Raw genomic sequence first — 23726 nt, 5'->3', positions numbered from 1 at the left:
TTTAGATAAGCGAGGTTATTTTGATTACAAAGGATTTATACAGCATTTTGCTACTACTTTGCTCTAATTTAATCAAAATTAAATTGGTATTATTTTGAAGGGTTTTTGAAATAGCCACACTGAAATCTAAGAAAATAACTCAGATTTTTTTTTGTATTTTGCTGCTTGTATTTTGAGACTAACTATAGGTTGTATAACTATAGGTAACATAACTATAGTACTCTAGTATGTTTGATTAATATGCATTGCCTAGAACTGCATAAAGTATTTTGTTTTACCGATCCCCCTTGCATACACACACTCACACAAGTAATTTCGTAGATGTGGCAAGACCATGGGTGGCCTGAATGCTGTCCAGTGGAGTCCTGGTCTGGTCTGCCACAGGCTGGAATGGGGGACTGCCTCAGAACAGAGCCGGTGGGCAGGGGCCAGCCAGCCACCCACCAGCGAGAGGCTGTTACAGACACAGGAACACCAGGTATCTGGACAGTTGGTGGTCTTCACACTGCATGCTGTGCAGAAGGCTACTGCTGCTCTTTGCACTTGTACCTCAAAATCACACTTATACTCAGAGCCACACCAACTACCTGACCTTTTGAGTATGACCAATCACAACACTACCATAGCACATGAAATTGTTTAATATGGAACTACCCAAAGAGTAAAAATTTCTATCGCTTTGTCTGCTTTAAAATTTTTTAATGTAACAGTATGAAAATTGAAGAATATGGGAAGTGATAGGTGTTCAAAGATTTTTATTTGTATATTTACCTCAACACTCCTTTAGCTTGTCCAAGGAGCTCACCTTCAGGGGAAGACATAAGAAGTGTCTAGTCTCAATGCCACAATTTAGATTTCGGAAAACTCATCTTGCAGTTTAGTGTCTCGATTCTCTTACATGTGAAATGGGTACAGTAGTTCTTGGACGAACCAATCTCCAAGTATCCCTTTTACTGAGAAATTTTTGTGATCTGTGTTCTCTTAGATTACCATAACACTGGTCATCTACAGACTAACTGACTCCTTTGGAATTTTGTTCTTGAAAATTACAGTTGTGTCTTCTTTCTTTTAGGATGTCTTAAATACCATTATAAGGCACTGTCCACCCCGCTTTTTCTCCCTGGGTTTGCCTGGCTTTTCAATGTTGGTGGGGGACTTCATCACGGCTGCTTCCAGGGTCCTCGGTACAGACATGCTGGTGGTGAGTATGACAATGCTCAGCATCCAAACTCCCAGGAGTCTTCACAATTGCTAACAAGGTTCAGATTTCTCCACTCTTAACAGGTGTTGACTCATTAGTGCAATGTGAAACTGGGCTCTCGGGTAGATGCCCTGGCAGCTGATGTGTGAAATTGTAGGATAAGATGACACATTAGTATTAGAAAGGCGTTTCATCAAAAGGCCAGAGTGTGAAAAATCATCCTCACTAATATTTCAGCACATTTACACAGTCAGAAGCAGGACTTGTCTCTCAGAATCTTATTAGCATTTTCTAGTAAATGGTGGCACAGACATAGATGTCTATAATAAAGAATTTTAAATGTCTAGGTTCAATAATGTTTTTTTCATTACTGTGTTAGTTATTAGAAGTCTAGTAGAAAATATTTTTAAATGTTTTAAAAATAACATTTTAACCAGAAAATGAATATATATTTTCTTATTAATGTACAGAATTCTTGTACTAAAAAATTAGAAGCAAGTGGACTGACTAAATGGGTATTAAGAGCTACAAAGATAATGTATTTGCAATCTCCACATTTACCTCCACTATTAGGGCAGTATTCTAATGCCTTTTAAAAGAACAGTCTTATACATTTAAATGTAAAGGGCTTCTCACATTTGTGCTCAGTATAACTGTTACCTGTTCAGATTCATGTTTTTCTTTTTCATATGGTATAATTAAAATTAACTTTACTGGCCTGCCCCTGCCCGCCCTTGGTTGCTTGAGCTCCCTCTGCCACTGTTGTCCTCCACCCAGTGGCAGGAGGACACTGCCTCCTCAGTCACCCATCCTAGAGTCAGAGCTGTTACCTGAGTGCTTTTCATCTGAGAACTTCAAGGTACTTTGTAGAACTTCCACCACACAGGCCATGGGTCTTGCAGCACATTTTTAAGCAATGGCTGCCATTCGGAAGAAATGTGTGACTGTTGGTGATGGAGCCTATGGCTAGATTTTCTTGCTCATTGTTTTTAGCAAGAACCAGTTAGTTCCCAGAGCTGTGTGTGTACCTACAGTGTTTGAGAACTGTGTGGCAGATATTGAAGTGGATGGAAAGAAAGGGGAGTTGGCTTTGTGGAACTCAGCTGGACAGAAAAATTATGATTTCTTGAGACCCCTCTCCTACCCAGACACTGATGTTATGCTGAAGTGTTTCTCCATTGACAGCCCTGATAGTTTATAAAACATCCCAGAAAAATGGACTCTGGAAGTCAAGCATTTCTGTCCCAACCTGCCCATCATCCTTGATGGGAACAAGAAGGATCTCTGAAATGATGAGCACATAAGGTGGGAACTAGCCAGATGAAGCAGGAGCCAGTAAAACTGGAAGGAGGCAGAGACATGGCAAACAAGATTGGCACTTTTAATAACAGGGAATGTTCAGCAAAGACCAAAGATGGAGTGAAGGAAGTTTTTGAAATGGCCATGAGAGCTGTTCTGCAAGCCAGTTGTGGGAAGAAAAAATCTGGATTAACTGCTGCAAGTGGTTAATTTTGAAGTGCTATTTCTTAATCTTAGTGTATGATTACCGACCCTTTTCACTAATGTATAATTTAATCAGAAATCATCTTGCTACCAGTATTTAGAAGCCAACCATGATTATTGATAATGTCCAACCCACCTGATCTGCCAGGCTCATTATGACACCCCTCTAACAGCCCTCCTCTACACTCGCACCTAACACACAGGTGCTAATTCAGGGAATTTCTTCTTGCTTCTTTCTACAAACAGAAACAGCAACATCTTTAAATTAGGCTGTACCTACTTCATAACTAACGTGTCTTGCCTGTTATCTGTCAGTTGCAAAATACTCTGGTGTGTCACCACTTCCGAACTTTTCTCCTGACAGATTTCATTGGCATGGCTCTGGAGTGGGCATCCAGTTTTTTTCAAAATGTGCTCAGCCAGAAGGGCCCAAGTTCATGCAGCTGTGGCAGTTCTGTAGTTTCATGTTAGTTACCTTACAGTTTCTGTGAAATTAGTGCCACTTATTGTATGTTACCAAAAAAATAAATAAATATACCCCAGATTAGATGTAGTATTTTTTGTATATTTGGATTTCCTAATACTGATATTTATCATCACCACAGAAAGTGTATTAGTTTTTTTATTTGTTTAATTATAGTTAGTATTGAAAGTATTACAGATGTTTCTCTTTTATCCCCATTGACCCCTTCATTCCCACTTCCACCCCCCCCAAAGAAAGTATATTTGAAAATAAAGTCAAATGGAAAATTAAAAAAAAACAAAAACACCTTTACTTGTTTGCCAGGGACTTGTACTGAAATCAATAGGTATATGTAGCCACCTAAATTTTGTTTGACACACTGTTACTTTTTTACTCTACTGATTTCTTCTGTGTGGGGCAAATTCAGACTCTTAACACTGGGTTTTAAATAAAATTACTTTTTAATGCTTTCTATAACAAGTATTTCATGCTGGTATTTTCATGTACTGACTTCTTCTTAGAAGGGTAAATTAAAAAGCAAAGGGAAGGGCAAGGAAACAGGAGTAAAAGGGAAGGATGATAGAAGAAAAAAAGGAAGAAGAAAACTTGGATTTTTTTTACTATTCTTCTGTAAAGAATATGATGACTTTCGACTTTAAATATTTCATTATTTCTGAAAAAGATTTTAGTATAATCATTCTCAAAGAACCTTCAGACTTATTTTAATCATTCATATCAACTCTGAAAAAGCAGGCTGTAGGAAGGAAAAATCATACTTTTTCTTACTTGTGAGTTTTCTATAAAAATGTGGGCACCCTTTCTAGAGATAATATCATGCATGGTGGTCATTCATTTTTTTTTAATTGTTGACAGTATTACAGAAGTCCCCCTCCACCCAACTCCTGCCCTACCCCAGGCCTTCCCCACACTATTTTCTGTGCCCATGGTTTACACATGTATTTTCCTTGCTTAATCTCTTCCCATCCCCTTCATCCCCCTCACCTCTAATATTTGTCATTCTGTTTCATGTATCCATGCCTCTGGACCTGTTTTTTCACTTTATTTTGTTCATTAGATTTCACATATAAGTGAGAACATGTGATATTTGTCTTTCTCTGACTGGCTTATTTCGCTTAGCATAGTAATTTCTAGGTCCATCCATGCTGTCACAAAGGGTAAGAGATTCTTCTTTTTTACAGCCACATAGTATTTCATTATGTAAATGTACCACAGTTTTTTTATCCACTCATCTACTGATGGGTACTTGGGCAGTTTCCAAATCTTAGCTATTGTAAAGAATGCTGCTCTGAACATAGAGGTGCATATATAATTTCTGATGGCTGTTTCAGGATTCTTAGAAAATTTTTCTATTCATTCAGGTCCTTTGCCCTTTGATTTTGGTTAATACTCACCCAAAGATATTTTTTGCATTGGTTTTTAGAGAGTGTGTCAGGGAAGTAGGGAGGGAGGAAAAGAGGGAGGGAGGGAAACATCAATGTGAGAGAGACACATCGACTGGTTGCCTCCCGCATGACCCTGACCAGGGCTGAGGGTTAAACCTGCAACTGAGGTATGTGCCCTTGATGGGGAATAGAACCTATGACCCTTCAGTGCACAGGCCAATACTCTAACCACCTAGCCACACTGGCTACAGTTTTTGCCCATTTTTAATTTGATTGTTAGTCTTGCTGGTGCTGTATGAGTTTTTTATATATTTCAGAAATTATCCCCTTATCAGATGTATCATTGACTAATCCATACAGTGGATTCTTTTTTAAATTTTTTGGTGTTTTTTTTTTTATTTTTTTATTTTTTTTATCCTCACCTGAGGACATTTTTCCATTTTTTGTACAGATAGAGTGGGAGGGAGAGAGAGGAAGAGAGAGAGAGAAACATCGACGTGAAAGGAACACATTGAGTGGCTGCCACCCGCACGACCAACCAGGGCTGGGGACAAACTGCAACCGAGGCACGCGCCCTTAGCGGGAACTGAACCCGGTCTCTCCGGACCACAGGCTGATGCTCTAACCGCTGAGCCAAACCGGCCAGGGCAAGGTGTTTTTTTTTTTGCTGTGCAGAAGGTTTTTTAGTTAGCTGTAGTCCCATTTGTTTATTTTTTCCTTTGCTTCCCTTGCCCTGGGAGAGGTATTGGTGAAAATATGGCTATGTGAGATGTCTGAGATTTTACTGCCTATGTTTTCTTCTAAGATTTTTATGGTTTCACTACTTACATTTAAGACTTTTGTCCATTTTAAATTTATCATTGTGTATGATGTACATTGGTGATCTCATTGCTTTCTTTTTTTTTTTTTTTGCATGTACCTGTCCAATTTTCCAACACCATTTATTGAAGAGACTATCTTTACTCCATTGTATGCTCTTGCCTCCTTTGTCAAATATTAATTGACCATTTGGGCATGGGTCGATTTCTGGGTTCTCTGTTCTGTTCCATTGGTCTATGTGCCTGTTCTTGTGCCAGTACCAGACTGTTTTGATTACAGTGGCCTTGTAGTATAGTTTGATATTCGATATTGTGATCCCTCCAACTTTCTTCTTCTTTCTCAAGATTGCTGAGGCTATTTTGGGTCTTTTTGGTTCCACATAGATTTTTGAACTGTTTGTTCTAGATCTGTGAAATATGACATTAGTATTTTAGTAGGGATTATGTTGAATCTGTAGATTGCTTTTGGTAGTATGGATGGTTTGATATTGTTAATTCTTCTAATCCATGAGCACAGTATATGCTTCCATTTGTTTGTATCTTCCTCTTTTTCCTTTTTCAGTGTCCTGTAGTTTTTTGCATAGAGGTCTTTTACCTCGTTGGCTAAGTTTATTTACAGGTATCTTATTTTGTTGTTGTTGTTGTAATGGTAAGTGGGATGGTTTTTGTTCAGTTTCTCTTTCTGGGAGTTCATTATTGGTGTATAAAAATGCCATTCATTTCTGGATGTTAGTTTTGTATTCTGCTACTTAGCCAAATTCATTTTACTAAATCTAGTAGTTTTTTGAAGGACTCTTTAGGGTTTTCTGTGTACAATATCATGTCATCTATGAATAATGACAGTTTTATTTCCTCCTTTCCAATTTAGATGCCTTTTATTTCTTTTTATTTTCTGATATTTGTAGCTATGGCTTCCAATACCATGTAGAATAAAAGAGCTGAATGTGAACATGCCTTTCTTGTTCCTGATCTTAAGGGAAATGCCTTCAGTTTTTGCTCACTGACTATAATGTTGGCTGTAGGTTTGTCATATACAGCCTCTATTTTCTCTATTCCCACTTTGCTGAGAGCTTTTATCATAAATGGATGCTGGATTTTGTCAAATGATTTTCTGTGTCTATTGATATAATCATTATTTGTATCCTTCATTTTGTATATGTGATGTATTATGTTAACGGCTTTGTAAATATTGTACCAGCCTTGTATCCCTGGAATAAATTCCACTTGGTCATGATGTATGATCTTTTTAATGTATTGCTGGATCTGATTTTGCTAATATTTTGTTAAGGATCTTAGTATGTATGTTCATCAAGAATATTGGCCTATAATTTTTTTTTCCTAGTGTCTTTAGCTGTTTTGAACATACAATAATGCTGGCCTTGTAAAAGAGTTGGGAAGTCTTCCTTCCTCTTGAATTTTTTGAATAGTTTGAGGAGGATAAGTGTTAGTTCTGATTTGAATATTTAGTAAACTTGCCTGTAAAGCCATCCAGTTCAGGGCTTTTGTTTGTTGGAATTTTTTTTATTACTGCTTAAGTTTCATTAGTGTCATCAGCCTCTTCAGGTTTTCTGATTCTTACTACTTCAGTTTTGGAAGATTGTATGTTACAGTCCTTTGTATTTCAGTGATACTGGTTGTTACTTTGCCCCCTTTATTTCTGATTTTATTTATTTGGGTCCTCTATTTTTGTTTTTTTCTTTTCTTTTTTATGTATGTATGTATGTATGTATATTTAAACTATCTTTACTGTTGAATGTATTACAGATGTTCCCCCCCCCCCCCCGCCATTGACCCCCTCCCCTCCACTCCTGCCCACCTTCTACCTTCCCCAAACTATTTTCTGTGTCTATTGGTTATGCATATATGCATATAAGTTCTTTGGTTTCTCTCTTCTCGCCCCACCACCCCACTTGCCTTTGAGGTTTGTCAGTCTAATAACCAATTTGTACTTCTTAATCCCTTCATCTTTTTCACCCAACCCTCCTCCCATCTGGCAATCAATAAAAAGTTCTCTGTATCTATGAGTCTGTTTCTGTTCTGCTTGCTCATTTTGTTTGTAGATTCGATTGTTAATAGACAAGTATTTATTGCCATTTTATTGTTCATATTTTTTTATCTTCTTCAAGAAAACCCATCAACATTTTATATAATATTGGTTTGATGTTGATGAACTCCTTTAGCTTTTTCCTCTCTGGGAAACTCTTTATATGGCCATCGATTTTAAATGATAGCTTTGCAGGATAGAGTAATCTTGGTTATAGGTCCTTGCTTTTCATGACTTTAAATATTTTTTGCCACTCCCTTCCAACCTGGAAAGTTTCTTTTAAGAAATCAACTGACAGCCTTATGGGAACTCCCTCGTAGGTAACTGGCTGCTTTTTTCTTGCTGCTTTTAAGATTCTCTCTTTGTCTTGAATCTTTTGCATTTTGATGATGATGTATCTTGGTGTGGGCCTCTTTTGGTTTATCTTGTTTGGGACTTTCTGTGCTTCCTGGACTTGCATATCTGTTTTCTTCACCAAGTTAGGGAAGTTTTCTGTCACTGTTTTTTCAAATAGGTTTTCAATTTCTTACTCTCTCTCTTCTCCTTCTGGCAGTCCCATGATGCAAATGTTGATACGCTTGAAGTTGTCCCACAGGCTCCTTATATTATCCTCATTTTTTTGGATTCTTTTTTCTTTTTGCTATTCTGATTGGGTGTTCCTTATATTACAATTTGATGGCTTGCTTCTTGGTTTTACCTCGTCTACTACTGATTCCCTGTAAATTATTCTTTTAAAAAAAAAAAAAAAAAAGGTATTTTTCCCTTTATTGATTTTAGAAAAAGAGGAAGGGAGAGGGAGATGAAAAAACATCGATGGGAGAGAACATTGATTGGCCGCTTCCTGCATGCCCCCCACTGGGGATCAGGCCCACAACCTGGGCATGTGTCCTGGTCGAGAATTGAACTGGCAACCTCTTGTTGCATAGGTTGATGTTCAACCACTGAGCCATATTGGCCCGACTGTAAATTATTCTTTATTTCAGTTAGTGCATCCTTAATTTCTGACTGGTCCTTTATTATGCTCTTGAGGTCCTCACAAAGTTCCTTAAAATTCTCACTAAGTTCATTGAGTGCCCTGATAAGCAGTGTTTTGAATTCTACTTCTGTTAGATTACTTATCTCCATTTTGTTTAGTTCTTTTCCTGGAATTTTATTCTGTTTTTTCATTTGGGACATGTTTCTTTGTCTCCTCATTTTGGCTGCCTCCCTATGTTTGTTTCTATGTATTAGGTAGAGTTGATATGTCTCCTTGGCTTTCTAGTATCATTGTTTCTTGATGAGTCTGGCTAAATGTTCATCAATTTTGTTTATCATTTATAAAAACCAGCTCTTGATTTTATTGATCTTTTGGGTTTCTTTTAGTTTCTACGTCATTTATTTCTACTCTGATCTTTATTCTTTTCTTCTTTCTGTGTACTCTGGTCTGTTCTTATTGTTCTGTTTCTAGTCATTTTAGTTGTATAGATAGATTGTTTACTTGAGCTTTTCCTTATTTGTTGAGGTAGGCCTATAATGCTATGAACTTCCCTCCCAGGACTGCTTTTGCTGTGTCTTTTAGATTTTGTGTTGTTGTGTGTTCATTTTCATTTGTTTTAGGAAGGCTTTGGTTTCTTCCTTGATATTATTGATAGTCCATTAATTGTTTAGTAGCATGCTATTTAGCCACCATGTGTTTTAATGCTTTTGAGTATTTTTATTATAGTTGATTTCTAGTTTAATGCCATTGTGATCCAAGAAATTGCTTGATACATTTTCTTGAATTTGTTAAGACTTATTTTTTGTTTTAATATGTGGTCTATGTTTGAGAATGTTTCACATGGGCTCGAGAAGAATGTATACTCTGCCACTTTTGGATGAAACGTTATCTAAATATCAATTAAATCCATGTGATCTATTGTGTTGTTTAGTTTGCTGTTTCCTTGTTGATTTTTTGTCTGGAAGACCTATCCAGTGATGTCAGTGGAGTGCTAAAGTCTCCTACTTTGACTGTATTGCTGTTGATCTCTTCCTTAAAGTCTTTCACTCATTTTAAAAATAATCTAGGTGCTCCTATGTTGGGTGCCTATATGTTTACAAAGGTTCTATTTTCTTGTTGGATTGATTCTTTTAGTATTATGTAGTGACCTTCTTTGTCTCTTGGTATGGCCTTTGCTTGGAAGTCTATTTTGTCAGATGTAAGTATTGCTATCCCAGCTTATATTTCATTTTCATTTGCATGGAATATTTTTTTTTCTATCTCTTTACTTTCAGTCTGTGAATCTTTTGCTCTCAGATGAGTCTATTATAGATAGCATATATATGAGTAATGTTTTCTTATCTAATCAGCTACCCTATGTCGTTTGATTGGAGCATTTAATCCATTCACATTTAAAGTTATTTTGATAGGTACTTATTTATTGCCATTTCTTTTGTCTTTATGCCTGTATTCTTCTCTTGCTCTCAGTTTTTTCTTCTTAAAGCAGTCCCTTTAACATTTCTTGCAATGCTGGTATGGTGGTAATGTGCTCATTTTATCATTTTTGAGTCTTTATTTAGCCTTCAATTTTAAATGATAGCCTTGCTGGATAGAATACTCTTGGATTCAGGTCCTTTCTTTTCATTACTTTCAACACTTAATGCCCAGCCCTCTGGCCTGAAGTGTTTTTGTTGAGAGATCAGCTGACAGTGTAATGGGAACGCCCATCTAGGTGACTTTTTGTGTCCCTTTTGCTACCTTTAAGATTCTTTTTTTGTCTTTAATGCTTGTCATTTTTAATTATGATGTGTCTTGGAGTGGATCTCTCTTGGTTCATCTTGATTGGGACTCTGTGCTTCCTGAAGATGTGTGACTTTTTCCTTTGCCAGGTTAGGGAAATTTTCTGTCATTGTTTCTTTAAACAAGTTTTCTATTCCTTGCTCACTTTCATCTCTTTCTGGTACCCCTATTATGGGGATGTTATTATGTTTAATGTTGTCCTAAAGTTCTCTTAAACTTTCTTCCTGCTTTTCAATTCTTTTTTCTTTTACTGCTCTAGTACAGTGCTTTTTTTCTACCTTGTCTTTCAAATCACTGATTTGATTTCTATTTCATTCAGTGTACTTTTTTTTTTTTTTTTTTCCTCACCCGAGGATATTTTTCCATGTTTTGTACAGATAGAGTGGGAGGGAGAGAGAGGAAGGGAGAGAGAGAGAGAAACATCGACGTGAAGGGACATATCGAGTGGCTGCCACCCACACGACCAACCAGGGCCGGGACAAACTGCAACTGAAGTACGTGCCCTTAGCGGGAACCGAACCCGGGTCTCTCTGGACCGCAGGCCGACACTCTAACCACTGAGCCAAACCGGCCAGGGCTCATTCAGTGTACTTTTAATTCTTTCTTGTGTATTCTTGATGTCAGATAAGGTATTCTTTATTTTTGACTGGTTCTTGTTCATGATTTCTACTTACTTTTTTTATACCATTGTATTTCCCACTATGTTCCTTGTAATTCTCACTAAGTTCCTTGAGAATCCTTTAACTATTACTTTGTACTCTATAGCTGGTAAATTGCTTGTCTTTATTTTATTTAGCTCCTTTTCTTTTATTTTTGTGGTCGTTTCTTTGTCCCCCAATTTTTTCTGTCCCTTTGTATTTGTTTGTATATATTAGATAGAATTGCTGTGCCTCCCAGTGTTCACAGGTGGCCTTATATAGTTAGTGTCCTCTGGGACCCAGTGATGCACTGTCTTTGATCTCCTGAGCTGGATACTCTAGGAATGTTCCTTGTGTGGGTTATTTGGACTCTCCTGTTGTAATTGGGTCTTGATTGTTGTTGTCCCATTCATGGGTGGGATCTTTCTTAAGGCTGGCTGACTCTGACATTCGATCCCGACCACATTGTGCAAGCTGTTGTACAGGTGTTGATTCTTGAGCAGCATCTGTCTCCCTGAAAAAATTCTTCATTCAGCTTCTATTATGCCACTTTGTAGAATGAGTTTTTTATGTCTGCCTATTCCACTTAACATTAAATTCCATGATACCAGGAATTACACTGAAACGGATCTAGGCTTTTCCATTAACTTGGCATGCTGGGACTAGGCTGACTGCCTTGCCAGAGGCCATAGTGACTCAAGGCTCTCCATGGTGGTCATTCTTTGTGAAAACGTACTTTTTGGCTACTTTAACTATTATAGTAGCCTTCCAAAACAGTTTGAGAGAGAGAGAGAGAGAGAGAGAATATGAATATGGGAATGTAAAAGTTATCTCAAGGAAAATAACTCTTTGTATTACTCTCTTAATATAAACGTGAGATTTATAATTGTAGGGCACTGGTGAGAGGTGTTTAAGTGGGGCACACCTGCCCAGTCAAAATTTTCAGTTAACACAGTTAATTACAAGTTCTAATTACCCCTGCTCTAAAGAGGCAATGAGGGAAAGAGAAGTGCATATACAGGTCACCAGTATAGTAGGTAGGTAGAAGCTTGTTCTCAGCAAACATTATTTGTAATATCCAAAACCAAGAACCAATCAAAATCTTCATTAACAACAGAAACAATAAATTGTGCTGTGCACAAAGCATCAACTATTACATCTAATTCTCTTCCCATTCTTGACCACGGAGCTCCATATAACAGAACTGGGTTCAATCCCATCATTGCCTTGTACTAGTTATTTGTCCTTGGGCAGTATACTTAAGTGCACAGGCTTTGTTACACTGTTTGTTCATTGGGGCTCATCATAGGCCCAGTGCTTAGGTAAAAGAATCATCTATCCCTGACTGATATGGCTCATTCAGTTGGGCATTGTCCCGTGCACTAAAGGGTTGCTGGGTTGATTCCCAGTCAGGGCACATGCCCGGGTTGCACGCTTGATCCCCAGTTGGAGATGTGCAGGGGGACAGCCGATTGGTGTTAAGCTCTCACATTAATGTTTCTTTTTCTCTCTCCTCTCATCCTCTCTCTAAAAAATCAATTAACTATTCATTAAAAGAATGCTATCTAATTTTACTATATTCTTTGAATAAAACTGTGTAACAACTTTTTATTTTAATATTGAATGTTTTGTATTCAATTGTTATATAGTTTAGTATTGTATCTAAAAGTCCACTTTGCAAGCTAGACTCACATACTACTCAGTAGTTAAGGTTTTATAGGGAAAGGAATCAACTTGATGAAATCTAAATCAAGACTTTCTGGTGGAAAGAGCAGCAGTTAGTGAGGGATGACAAAGCAAGTCTTTGTGAGAAATATTTAGCATGGACCTACATGTGCCAGCACCTGTTCTGGATGAGTTTAACAGGCTCTCTACTCTTGGAATCAGATAAGTAAACCACGTATTAATATTTACACATAAGTTTCTTAGTAGCCACAGTAGAATCACATCCAGTAGAGGAGCACCAATATAGGAATAGTTTATTCTGTTTAGTGAAAGTTGAGGGGAAGGCTTGCATTTAGAAAAGTCTACATGCAAGAAGTGATGCTGAAGCAAAGGCTTGGAAGGTGAACAGCCACCCCTTATCTCAAAGCAATATTTTTGAGCACCTATTGTGATAGAGACATGATAAAGACCATCAAACCCCTGTCTTTGTGGAGGATACATTAAATGAATATATAAAGCAGCAGGAAGTGATGATTACAAAAAAACAAACAGACAAACAAAAAAACAAAGCAGGGATGCTGTAGAACACATAGGTGGAAAGGATACAACCTCTTGAATTTGCTTAAGTTTTAAATTTTTTTGTTAATCCTCACTCAAGGACATCCCCCCCCCCTTTTTTTTTTGTTAGGGGGAGTGGAAGGGAGGTAAGGAAGGGGACAAAGAGAGTGAGAAAGAGAGAAACATCAATGTGAGAGACACATTGGTTGCCTCCTGCACATGCCCCAACCAGGACCAGGGATCGAACCTGCAACCCTGCCCTTGACTAGGAATCAAACCTACAACCCTTTGATGTGCAGGCCAACACTCTAACCACTGAACTACACCAGCTAGGGCTTGGATTTGCTTTAAAATACTGAAAGTAGAAACTTTTAAGGGAATTTTAAATCTTGAAATGAAAACCGAAAAGGAGAGCTGAGAGTGATAAAATCTTGAATCCAGGTGTTGAGTATATGGATAGAATATTCTCTTGTATGTTTTTAACAATTCTTCAGCTAAAAATAAAAGTAAAGGCACAGCTCAGTGGAGACAGGATACTGTTACACAGAATTACAGAACTGTGTGGTAAGGTAGAGCTTGTCAGCGTGAGCTGCCTTCTTGAGCCCCAAATGGAGATTGCAAACGAGAGATAATGTTGAGGAGTAAGGAACATGTTGGAGGCATTTAAATCCATGGATTTGGATAATCCTTGGGAGTGAGTATAAAATTAAGAGACAAGAGGGGAAAGAACTGTGCTCAGAATCCCAGAGTTTAGATCTTGAGGAAATAAGAAGTTCCAGCATGGAGACTGTCAGATCTCCTTGGGAACCAAAAAAAGATGTCCCAGAGGCCAAATGATCAAAGTGTTCCCAAGTATAAGGGAGCTGTCAGCTTGCATTCAGTGCCACTGAGGAGTAAGGTGAGGTAAGTCTGGGATGGTGACCATTGAGTTTTGCATTGTGGAGGTCATGCAACAAGAAGCTGTGAACTCACTGACCAACTTTAGAAAATCTTAACATTTTGCTATAGTAGCTTCAAATCTTTGTATTCTAAATGAAATAAAACATTAACGATATAGTGTCTTCATCCCTGATGCCATTGCCCTCTTCGTAGCTATCATTATTCTTGCCTACACTGTATTTCAGTGATTGCATGCTACTCTTCTCTCCCTGATAGCATCCATTCACATCACACTCCTGATGGGGTTAGGAATCTGATGGCATCACTCCTCAGATGGAACGAGAAGAGAACTGTGCCATATGTCTTGTGGGTCTCTTTCCAGACATCCCTGGTACCTTCCATGCACTCCTCCTTCTATAGCACCCCCCAATCCTTCATACACACTTGCATGATCTCTGGGCTCTGGGCTCATGGGACCTTTTACGGTTCCATGGGCAACCTGAGTGCCTTTGCCTTCCTGTTCCCACTGCCTGCAACATGCCCCTTGCCTCTTCACCTCACTCCCTTGCTCTCCACCTGCTGGGCTGTCTCCTACTCCATTATGTGACTCTTAGCAGCAGTCTGTTTTAGTGTTTCTGAACCATCCTGAGCAGAACAAATCATCACCTCATCTCGGTTCCCATAGATTATCTCTCTGTGTGTTTTATATTGTCTTTTATTTACCTGTGTGCTGATCAAAACCAAGCTAGGTAAAAAATTAATGTACTAAGCTCCCATGATATCCCCAGTGTGTAGCTCTCATAACACCTGCTTCATTTAATTGTAGATAAGTATTATTTGCCTGTTCTCCCCCATCCCACACACCACATTGACAGCTGTCTGAGAGAGAGAACCTTTCTTTCATTTCATAATCAAGTGCTTAACAATACAGGGCCAGTGTAGACACTGGAGTTAGAAGGCTTCAGTTCAAATCAGGGTCTATCACTTGAAAAACTATTTAATTTCTCTAAGCCTCCATTTTCTCACCTGTAAAATGGAAATAATAGTATCTCCTTCATTGGGTTGTTGAGGGCATTCTATGAGGAAATGCTTGTAACAGCAGTTAGAACAGTGCCTAGCACAGGGAGAGCTCTCCTTAAGTGTTAGCTGCCATTGTTATAATAATTAGATAATAGAAGATAGGCAGGGAGATGGATGGACAAATGGGTGGGTAGATGTATGGCATTCCTTTGTAATCCTGGTGCCTGGCCTGATTCTTGGCTAAGCATAGCTGCTGGTAAGTGTTGGCTGAATTGAAATCTAGTGAAATGCCTCCTTTAATGTGAACGTCTCCCAGCTCGAACAGTTTCGTTCTTGACCACATATTTCCACTGAAAAAATGTCTTCATTAACTTTGGTTCTCAACCTCCAACAACCCAGAGTCTCTCAGGCCACAAACAAAGGAGAGAATGAGTCAGTTTACAGCTAAACCTTGCCTTATTACCATCTCAGGAAATTGTGCTGTGAATATATTTGTGGTTTTGTTTTGTTTTTCTTGCTTTTGTTGCTGGCAGATGGACAGCACGATTTTAAAACTTAAAGAGGCTGTCAAGAGCACTATTGTTGATTTGGATAAACAAAAAACAGCCCAATGACAAGACAGTAATATGTAAAAGAGCTAAAAGACACCCCTGGAATGAGTGCTGAAAGTGATTTGGTTAAGGCCAGTAGGGAGTGGTTCGATAAATTTAAGAAAAAGAGTTTTTGTTTAATGATTAAACAATACATTAGATAAGTACTGTATATAAGAAAGGTTAAAATGGAATCGTTTGGGGGTCTGGAACAAATTAATTCAATTTATATTATTTCTAATGGGGGAAAATGATTTGGTTTTCCAACAAATAGCTTCTCTAACAGCCTTTTGGAACAAGTTAAGTTCGAGGACTGAGGTTCCCCTGTATACCTAATTCCAATAATGACAAGTATGAGAATGCAGACTGGTGCAGCCGCTATGGAAAACAATATGATGTTTACTCAAAAAATTGAAAATGGAACTACCATTTGACCCAGTGATCCCACTTCTAGGAATGTATCCTAAGAAGCCTGAAACACCAATCAGGAAGAATATATGCACCCTTATTTCCATAGCAGGGCTATTTATAATAGCCAAGATCTGGAAACAGCCCAAGTGCCTATCACTACATGAGTGGATAAAAAAGCTGTGGTACATTTACACAATGGAATACTATGCAGCTGTAAGAAAGAGGATTCTCTTACAAATTGAGATGACATGGAGGGACCTGGAGAGTATTATGCTAAGTAAAATAAGCCAGTCAGAGAAAGACAAGTACCATATGATCTCACTTATTTATGGAACATAATGAACAAAATAAGTTGTCGACCAAAAGAGATCCAGAGTCATAGAAGTAGGGAACAGACTGACAAACCTCAGAGGAGTGGGGGATGGGAGGGGTGGGAAGAGATCAACCAAAGAACTTGTATGCATATATGCACAACCAAAGGACACAGACATTAGGCTGGGAAAGGCAGGAGCGGTGGTGGGAGTGGAAAGAAGGGGATCAAGGGGGACAGAAGGGGGATATCTGTAATATTTTCAACAATAAAAAACAAGTTAAATGCAAAATAATAATAATAATAATAATGGCAGGTGATTTTGTACCGTGGTGAATGACTGACACTATATTTGGCAAAACAGTTTTTGGTGAAACGGAATTAGGTAGATGATGTCCTCACTCTTTCTACCTTCTGATAGCCTGACCCCTATTCTTTATGAATATTTATTAACTGTCTTTACAGCAAAACTAATATTAAGTTGATATCATTTACTTGTTTTTTCAACACCATTAGACTGAAAAAAGGTAAAACAACCATGACAGAGTCCATTAGCAGACCAGTTTTCACAATGCTTGTTTATATCCAAGTATAGTTAGTGATATTTTCCATTCCTTGGAAATTAGCTGTTTCATTTATGCAAACCTCTCCTGCTTAAGTATGTATTTACCTGGGGGGAAAATAATCAGGCATAGTTTGATATTTTTTATCTAAGATAAAATATAAAGATTCCCTTTCAAGATCATAAAAGTAAAATATCTCTTATTTAAAGTTTCTAACTTACAAGAATAAAAATATGTTTCACTTTTTTGTATGCAGGCACCTCGTTCAGAAGCTCTCACAATTCTCGGTTCTCTTGTCTGCTTTCCAAATATCTATCAAGAGATTCCTTTGCTACAGTCAGTGCCTGAAGTTACTGAAGTTATTACAGGAACAGAAGATGTCAAGGTATATAATGCATTGACTGAATCTCAAGTTTAGCACTTTATAATTCTAGCTCTATGGTTATCTGTTCCATTATTACAGTGACCTAATTATCTCTGAAAGTTTTGCTGTATTATTTCAATGTTTTAAAGTTGGTTTTTTTAGATGGCTGTATTAGGGAGATTAAATGTATGAGATTCAGAGCATACTATAGTTAAAACTGATAGGTTCCTCGGGTGTTTTTATTAGATCTGTTTATCATGCCTATGGGTTATAAGTATGTAATGATTATCCTTTATAATAATTTTATTAGTTTAATTATGCTGCATTAGTGCATCAGATGAATTTATTAGAAACAATTGAAATAAGCTAAATATTGAATTTCATTGTTGACCTGATTAAATACTACTAATAATTTCAAATTATTCCTTGGAAAATAAAAGTAAGCATTTGTTCTCTCTTCTGCTGATTTTGGGGCAAACAAAAGTGCTTTTCAAATCTCAGAATCGATCAATCTATCTATACACCTGTAGTATATAATTACAGTCAGTAATTCAGTGCACATTATGTAATCCAGTTAAAATAAAAGGAAACCAAGGCTTTCCTCTCTGGAAGTCTCATTTGCTTTGCTAGGTTTTTGCTGTATACCCAGAAATTCTATTCTGTACTAGCTTAATTGCCCAGGGGACTACCCCCAAGCCCCATGTTTCCTTCCCACAGGTTCTCCCTAATGGGAGCCTCTCCAGAACTCACAGGTTCTTTAGTAGCTGCTGACTGCCTGGAATACAGTCAGAACATGTGGGAAACCAACTACTAAACAAAGTTTTTATTTTACTTAATTGTGTTTCTTTAGCATTACCTCATAAATATTTTACTGAAGAATGCCACAGAGGAACCAAGTGAATGTGCAAGGTAAGTGTTGAATAAAATGTAAACTATTTTACAATTTTATGATACACATTTGTGTGTAAACACAATGTTAATAATAAATACTTATTCTTTCACATTACTGTTACACACATTAAAAAGTATAACAAGTATTATATCAGGAAAATATTTTACTTAATTTTTTTCTTCAATAGTTCTTTCTAGTTTCCACTATGATTCCTTCATTGAGTTATGATTTATTTAGAAACATATTTCTTAATATGGTTATTTTTGTTCTTTTTTTTTATTATTACTTTTTTTTTATCCTCACCCGAAGCCATTTTTGCATTTATCTTTGTATAGAGTGGGAGGGATAGAGGGAGGAAGAGAGAGAGAAACATCAATGTGAGAGAGACACATTAAGTGGTTGCCACCCACAAGACTTCAACTGAGGTCTGGGACAAACTGCAACCGAGGTACGTGCCCTTAGTGGGAACCAAACCCGGGACTCTCTGGTCTGCAGGCCAAAGCTCTAACTACTGAGCCAAACTGGCCAGGGCTTTTTGTTCATTTTTTTGCTACTGATGTAGTTAATTGCATCATGAGTCAGAAATGCTATCTGTTCTTAGAAATTGTTGAGATTTGCTTTATAACCCTATATGTAGTCAGCTTTTACAAATGTCTCATACACGTTTGAAAAATATATATGCACCATTCTTCAATTATTTGGGTGTATCTAGATGTGTCTGGTTTATTAATTTTTTAAATCATGTCCTATAAATATTCTATATTCTTTTTAACTTTTTAAATCACTTGATCATTTACTGAGAAAAATATGTTAAAATTTCCCAGTGGTATTTATTTCTCCCTTTATATCTGTTCATTATTGCTTTGTTTATTTTGAAGTTATGTTACTATCTGCAAAGAAGTTTAGAATTAGATCTATAATGAATTAAATATTTTATATTTATGTAGTGACCCTCTTTAACTCTAAGGGTAATTTTTTTATCTTATAGACCACTTAGATCCTTCATCATTTTTTTATACTTTGTTGTTGGCCCTTCTCAATATTTCACTTTCTCCCTTCTCCTGCCTTCATTTTTTCCCCTCTCCTTTTCTTTATTTCTTCTTCCGTTCCTTCTATTCATTCTTCCTTACTTTTTTTTCCTCTTTTCGCTCTTTCTTTTTTCTTCTTTCATATTATTTTTTCCACATTCTGTTACCTCTATTTTTTTTTAAAGTCATAGATGCTCTTTCAGGTCTTTTGGTTACCTTAGAAATTTCAATATACATACTTATCTTACTAATTCTGAAATTAGTCTATTTTTACCCTCAACATTGCCAGTTCCTTAAAACATAATCTTCTGATTTTGCTTCTGTATCACTATACCTGTTCTTTTGCTGTCTTTCTCCTCTACCTAACCTCTGAATGTTAGAGGGACTTAAGGCTTAGAACTGGCCTTCTTCTCTCTCCAGGACTTTCTAGGTCCCCTTATTCATTCTAACCAGACATTAAATATCGCCGACCTGCTGATGATATTGAATATATTTACCTGGACCCTGCTGTGTACTCTTTATATATTCAGACTTATATATTAAACTGCTTACTTAATATCTCAACTTGGATATCTTAACATATTCAAACTTAACACAACTGTAATGAATCTTTGAATCTGCTGATTGGCTCTCAGATTGCATCTTAGTAAACAGCACCATCATCTAACTAGATGTTTAATCCAGAAGTTTGGGGAAAGTGCTTGACTTTTTTTTTGCGTAGCTACCACATTCAACCCTTCAACAAGTGTTAGGAGTACCATTCTTTCAAACCCCTTTTCTTTAGTGTAGAATGTAAAATTTCTGTTGAGTTAAAAATGGAATAGAAATGTGTATGAAGCCCTGGCCGGTTTGGCTCAGCGGTTAGAGCGTTGGCCTGCAGTCCGAAGAGACCCGGATTTGGTTCCCGCTAAGGTCGTGTATCTTGGTTGCAGTTTGTCACTGGCCGTGGTTGGTCGTGCGGGTGGCAGCCACTCGATGTGTCCCTTTCATGTCCATGTTTCTCTCCCTCTCTCTCTTCCTCTTTCTCCCTCCCACTCTATCTGAACAAAAAATGGAAAAATGTCCTTGGGTGACGATTAAAAAAAAAATGTATATGAAAAGGTCAGTCTTGCTTACTTGTGTATAAAAGAAATCAAACAATGAAATTAAGGACATGTAAGTGTAGTTAAACAAGCAGACTGAAATATGACTGAGATTTCAAATAAATGGAAGAGAATTAAGAGAGAATATGGTATAATTGTGAGTGATGATTCAGAAAAATACAAAGTTTTGTTGTATAAATTGGAGTGGTATGAGATGGCATAGTAGCCAACAAGTGAGTGTGTTGGAATACATCATGAGTGGAGGTAGTATTGCCACTAGCTTAAAAAAAAAAGAGAGAACTGATAGATAAAACTCATTTGAGATCACAAAGGACATACTTGGGATGCAGAGAATCTTAATTGGCAGGAATGCCTAGGCATGAGGAATAATTGAGAGTATTAGAATTGGGTGATGATAAATGGAAATGTCAAATGATAAATTTCAAAGTGAGAAAATACCATGGAAGAGCTCTTATAAGCTAGTGTACCTTAAAAATCAAAACAAGTGAGAGTAGTTTAGATTATAAAACCATTTTATGGGTCACAAATGTTCTCCATAGGACAAAGCTAATAGTTACAGAGTAATGCAGGTCCTAGAAATGAGAGATCTTTGCCCTTAACAAATTACATTTAACAAATAGGTTAATGGGTTATAAAAAAAAGTAATGTGTTTTCATATATACACACTTATATACATACACACACATGCATACAAAAAAAGAGAGGCTTCTAAAATGGTAAAAATGGAGTCCTGGCTGTTTTGGCTCAGCAGTTAGAGCACAGACCCTGGGACCAAAGAGTTGCAGGTTCAATTCTGGTCAAGGACACATGCCTCATTTGTGGTTCAATCCCCAGCCCTGGTAGGAGTTGTGCAGGAGGAAAACAATTGGTGTTTCTCTCTCACATCAGTGTTTCTCTTTTTCTCTCTCTCCTCCTCTCCCCCCCCCCCCCCCACTCTATCTGAAAATCAATGGAAAATATCCTTGGGTGAGGATTAAAAAAAAATAAAGTAAAACTGGAATTTTTTATATAATTCCAAATTGTATAGGTTTTAGTGGGTAAGCTGGGGGGAAATAGAAGTAGAATATGTGGGAATATAGGGTATGTGCAAACTAAGAATGCAAAGTACGGTTTCTGGATGAGAATAAGCATAAGAATTAGGCAAGAGAAGAGACAGATTTAGGCAATTCTATACAGTAAGAATATCAGGGATTAGACTTGTGTGGAACTCCTGAATAATGCTGATGTTGGAGAAACAATAAAGGCCTGGCACACCTTGTAAACTGAGATGCACAGTTTTACTGAGTTAATTTTGATAGGAGGGGACACAGTTTTTAAAGGATTTTTAATATATTTGTATTGATGCACTTAACCTATTCTAATTTAAAGATATAAGAATCCAGTGAAACATGGTGGTTTTAAAATCTCAAATAATATTGATTTTAATTGTGGAATGATATTTAATGCAAATTAATGTTCAGTATGAAGAGCTGAGCAGTATGTCCAGTTTGGCACTAGATGTGACTTGTTACAAAGAACAGTTGGTACATATTATAGCCAAAGTCTATTTCTGAGTAGTGGTTTGAATCCCTTTTATGTTCTGAAAGTGAGCAATTTTGGCAGCAGATATTTTAATTATATATGTAGGCATTCAGAAAAAAAAAAATGAACAGGAGTATGACTTTTTTATTATTGCAAAAGAATAGTGGAATATATCAGTTGCAAAGAGAATTACCATTTAAAATTGATATGTAATTGAGAAAGGTAATGTATAGAGGACTGTGAAACTAAAAAAAACTATTTTGTCTTAACACATTGTTTAAAAAAATAACAGTGAAGCTTATTTTGAAAATTGTATTTAAATATTCTTTTTTTTTTTTTATCCTCACCTGAAGACATTTTTGTTGTTGTTGTTCAGATAGAGTGGGAGGGAAAGAGAGAAAGAGAAAGAGAGAGAAACATCCACGTGAAAGGAACACACCAAGTGGCTGCTACCCACACGACCCAACCAGGGCCGGTGACAAACTGCAACCTAGGTACATGCCCTTAGCGGGAACCGAACCCAGGTCTCTCTGGACCACAGGTCGACGCTCTAACTGCTGAGCCAAACTGGCCAGGGCCTATTCAAATATTTTTTACAGTAAAATACAGGATTTGTCTTTTATTTGTGGTCATTGTTGTGTATTTTATTTTAAGGAAAAAAATTACTCAATTTTTAGTAGTTTTCTAAGGTACACATTTTTTATTCTTCCTAAAAATATCTTGAAGCAATAAAATGTAATTAGAAATAAAATTGGTTTCAGAAAAAAAAATAGATTGTGACATTAATAGAAAATATACCACTTATAACCATTATCAATATTTTTATTTGTCCTGAAAACTGATCTGTTAAAGATACCTTAGCTTTTTTCCTCAAGAAGATATTCTGTTAATATATCTGTATATTTTGCTACTTTAAAAAAATATTTTATCATTTGAAAATACCAAGAAAATTTGGTCCAGAAATTAAGTTAAAATTAAGTTATTTTTTTAATTAAGTTAAAAAAATACCATGAAAATCTTCCTCCTTTTTCTTTTTCAAAAGATGCATTGCCATTTGCTCCCTTGGGGTCTGGATATGTGAAGAACTTGCACAGTGTACAAGACATCCTCGCCTGAAAGAGGCCATCAATGTGATTGGTGTCACTTTGAAGGTATTACCAACTCAGGATGAAGAAGTTTGTTTTTGTTTTGTTTTTATTTTTTTCTAATTCCTTTTTTGAGAGCCATGATGAATGTTCTGTGAGGTTCTCAGGAGAGGCCACCAGTGACTGCTTCCCCACTGACATCTGCAACTCGGTCATTTATAGCCTGAGCGTTCCTAGACCAAGTTCCATGGCAAATTGGCTTCCTCTGGTTATTGGGCGGCTCCTATGGCAAGCAAGACACCTGTCACCTGCTGGTGGGAGTGACAAGAAAGTGGGATTTGTGCTCTGGCCTCTTAGGACTAGGAGAAACCTGACAGCCCTGATTAGAGACCTTGAGTGCTCACAGTCCAGCTTTGCTTTGGACACTCTTAGGACATCTTTTTTCCTTTGCTTTGATAATATAAAGAAGACCTGCCATTTACTGGGCACTCATGCTGGGCTCAATTCATGGTAAAGTCTCTGAATACTTTTGTTAACCTTCATGACACCTCTGTGAGGTAGATGTTACAATCCCTGTGTCACCCCAGAGGAAAGCAAGGCCCAGAGAAATCAGGTTGCAAGCCCATGTCCATGCAGGCATAAGTGATGGAACCAGCACTGAGAGCTGATCTGTGTGACATTAAAGACAAAACCAACTTTGATATGTACTATTAGGCCACATTTTAAACCAGAGCTCAAATCCTGCTGGGTCCTTTCCTGGCTCGTGCTGGTAGGAATGCAGTCTGGTGCAGCCATTATGGAAAACAATATGGTGTTACCTCAAAAAATTAAAAATTGAACTGCATTTGATCCAGTGATCCCACTTCTAGGAATATACCCTAAGAAGCCTGAAACACGAGTCAGAAAGAATAT

The 23726-nt window shown here is 37.2% G+C and overlaps 1 protein-coding gene and 1 pseudogene across 26 annotated transcripts in view; both read left to right on the top strand.

The window, feature by feature from the left end:
* Positions 1 to 23726, top strand: part of RALGAPA2 (Ral GTPase activating protein catalytic subunit alpha 2) — a 412816-nt gene that overhangs the window by 225516 nt on the left and 163574 nt on the right. For all 26 annotated transcript variants that reach the window (XR_004957055.1, XM_036244703.1, XM_036244712.1 and 23 more), the window contains 4 exons: positions 1073 to 1201; positions 17078 to 17206; positions 18036 to 18094; positions 22772 to 22880. Coding sequence is in view for 25 of the 26 variants with exons in the window: in XM_036244703.1 (XP_036100596.1) it covers positions 1073 to 1201; positions 17078 to 17206; positions 18036 to 18094; positions 22772 to 22880 (426 nt within the window). In the remaining variant the exon portion in view is untranslated. The remainder of the gene's footprint in view (positions 1 to 1072; positions 1202 to 17077; positions 17207 to 18035; positions 18095 to 22771; positions 22881 to 23726) is intronic.
* LOC118618458 lies at positions 2118 to 2517 on the top strand (annotated as a pseudogene).

This window comes from Molossus molossus, unplaced genomic scaffold (assembly GCF_014108415.1).
Source record: "Molossus molossus isolate mMolMol1 unplaced genomic scaffold, mMolMol1.p scaffold_m16_p_6, whole genome shotgun sequence".
Taxonomy (NCBI): Eukaryota; Metazoa; Chordata; class Mammalia; order Chiroptera; family Molossidae; genus Molossus; species Molossus molossus.
The sequence above is the reverse complement of the archived record's forward strand: the minus strand, read 5'-3'. Positions and strand labels throughout refer to the sequence as shown.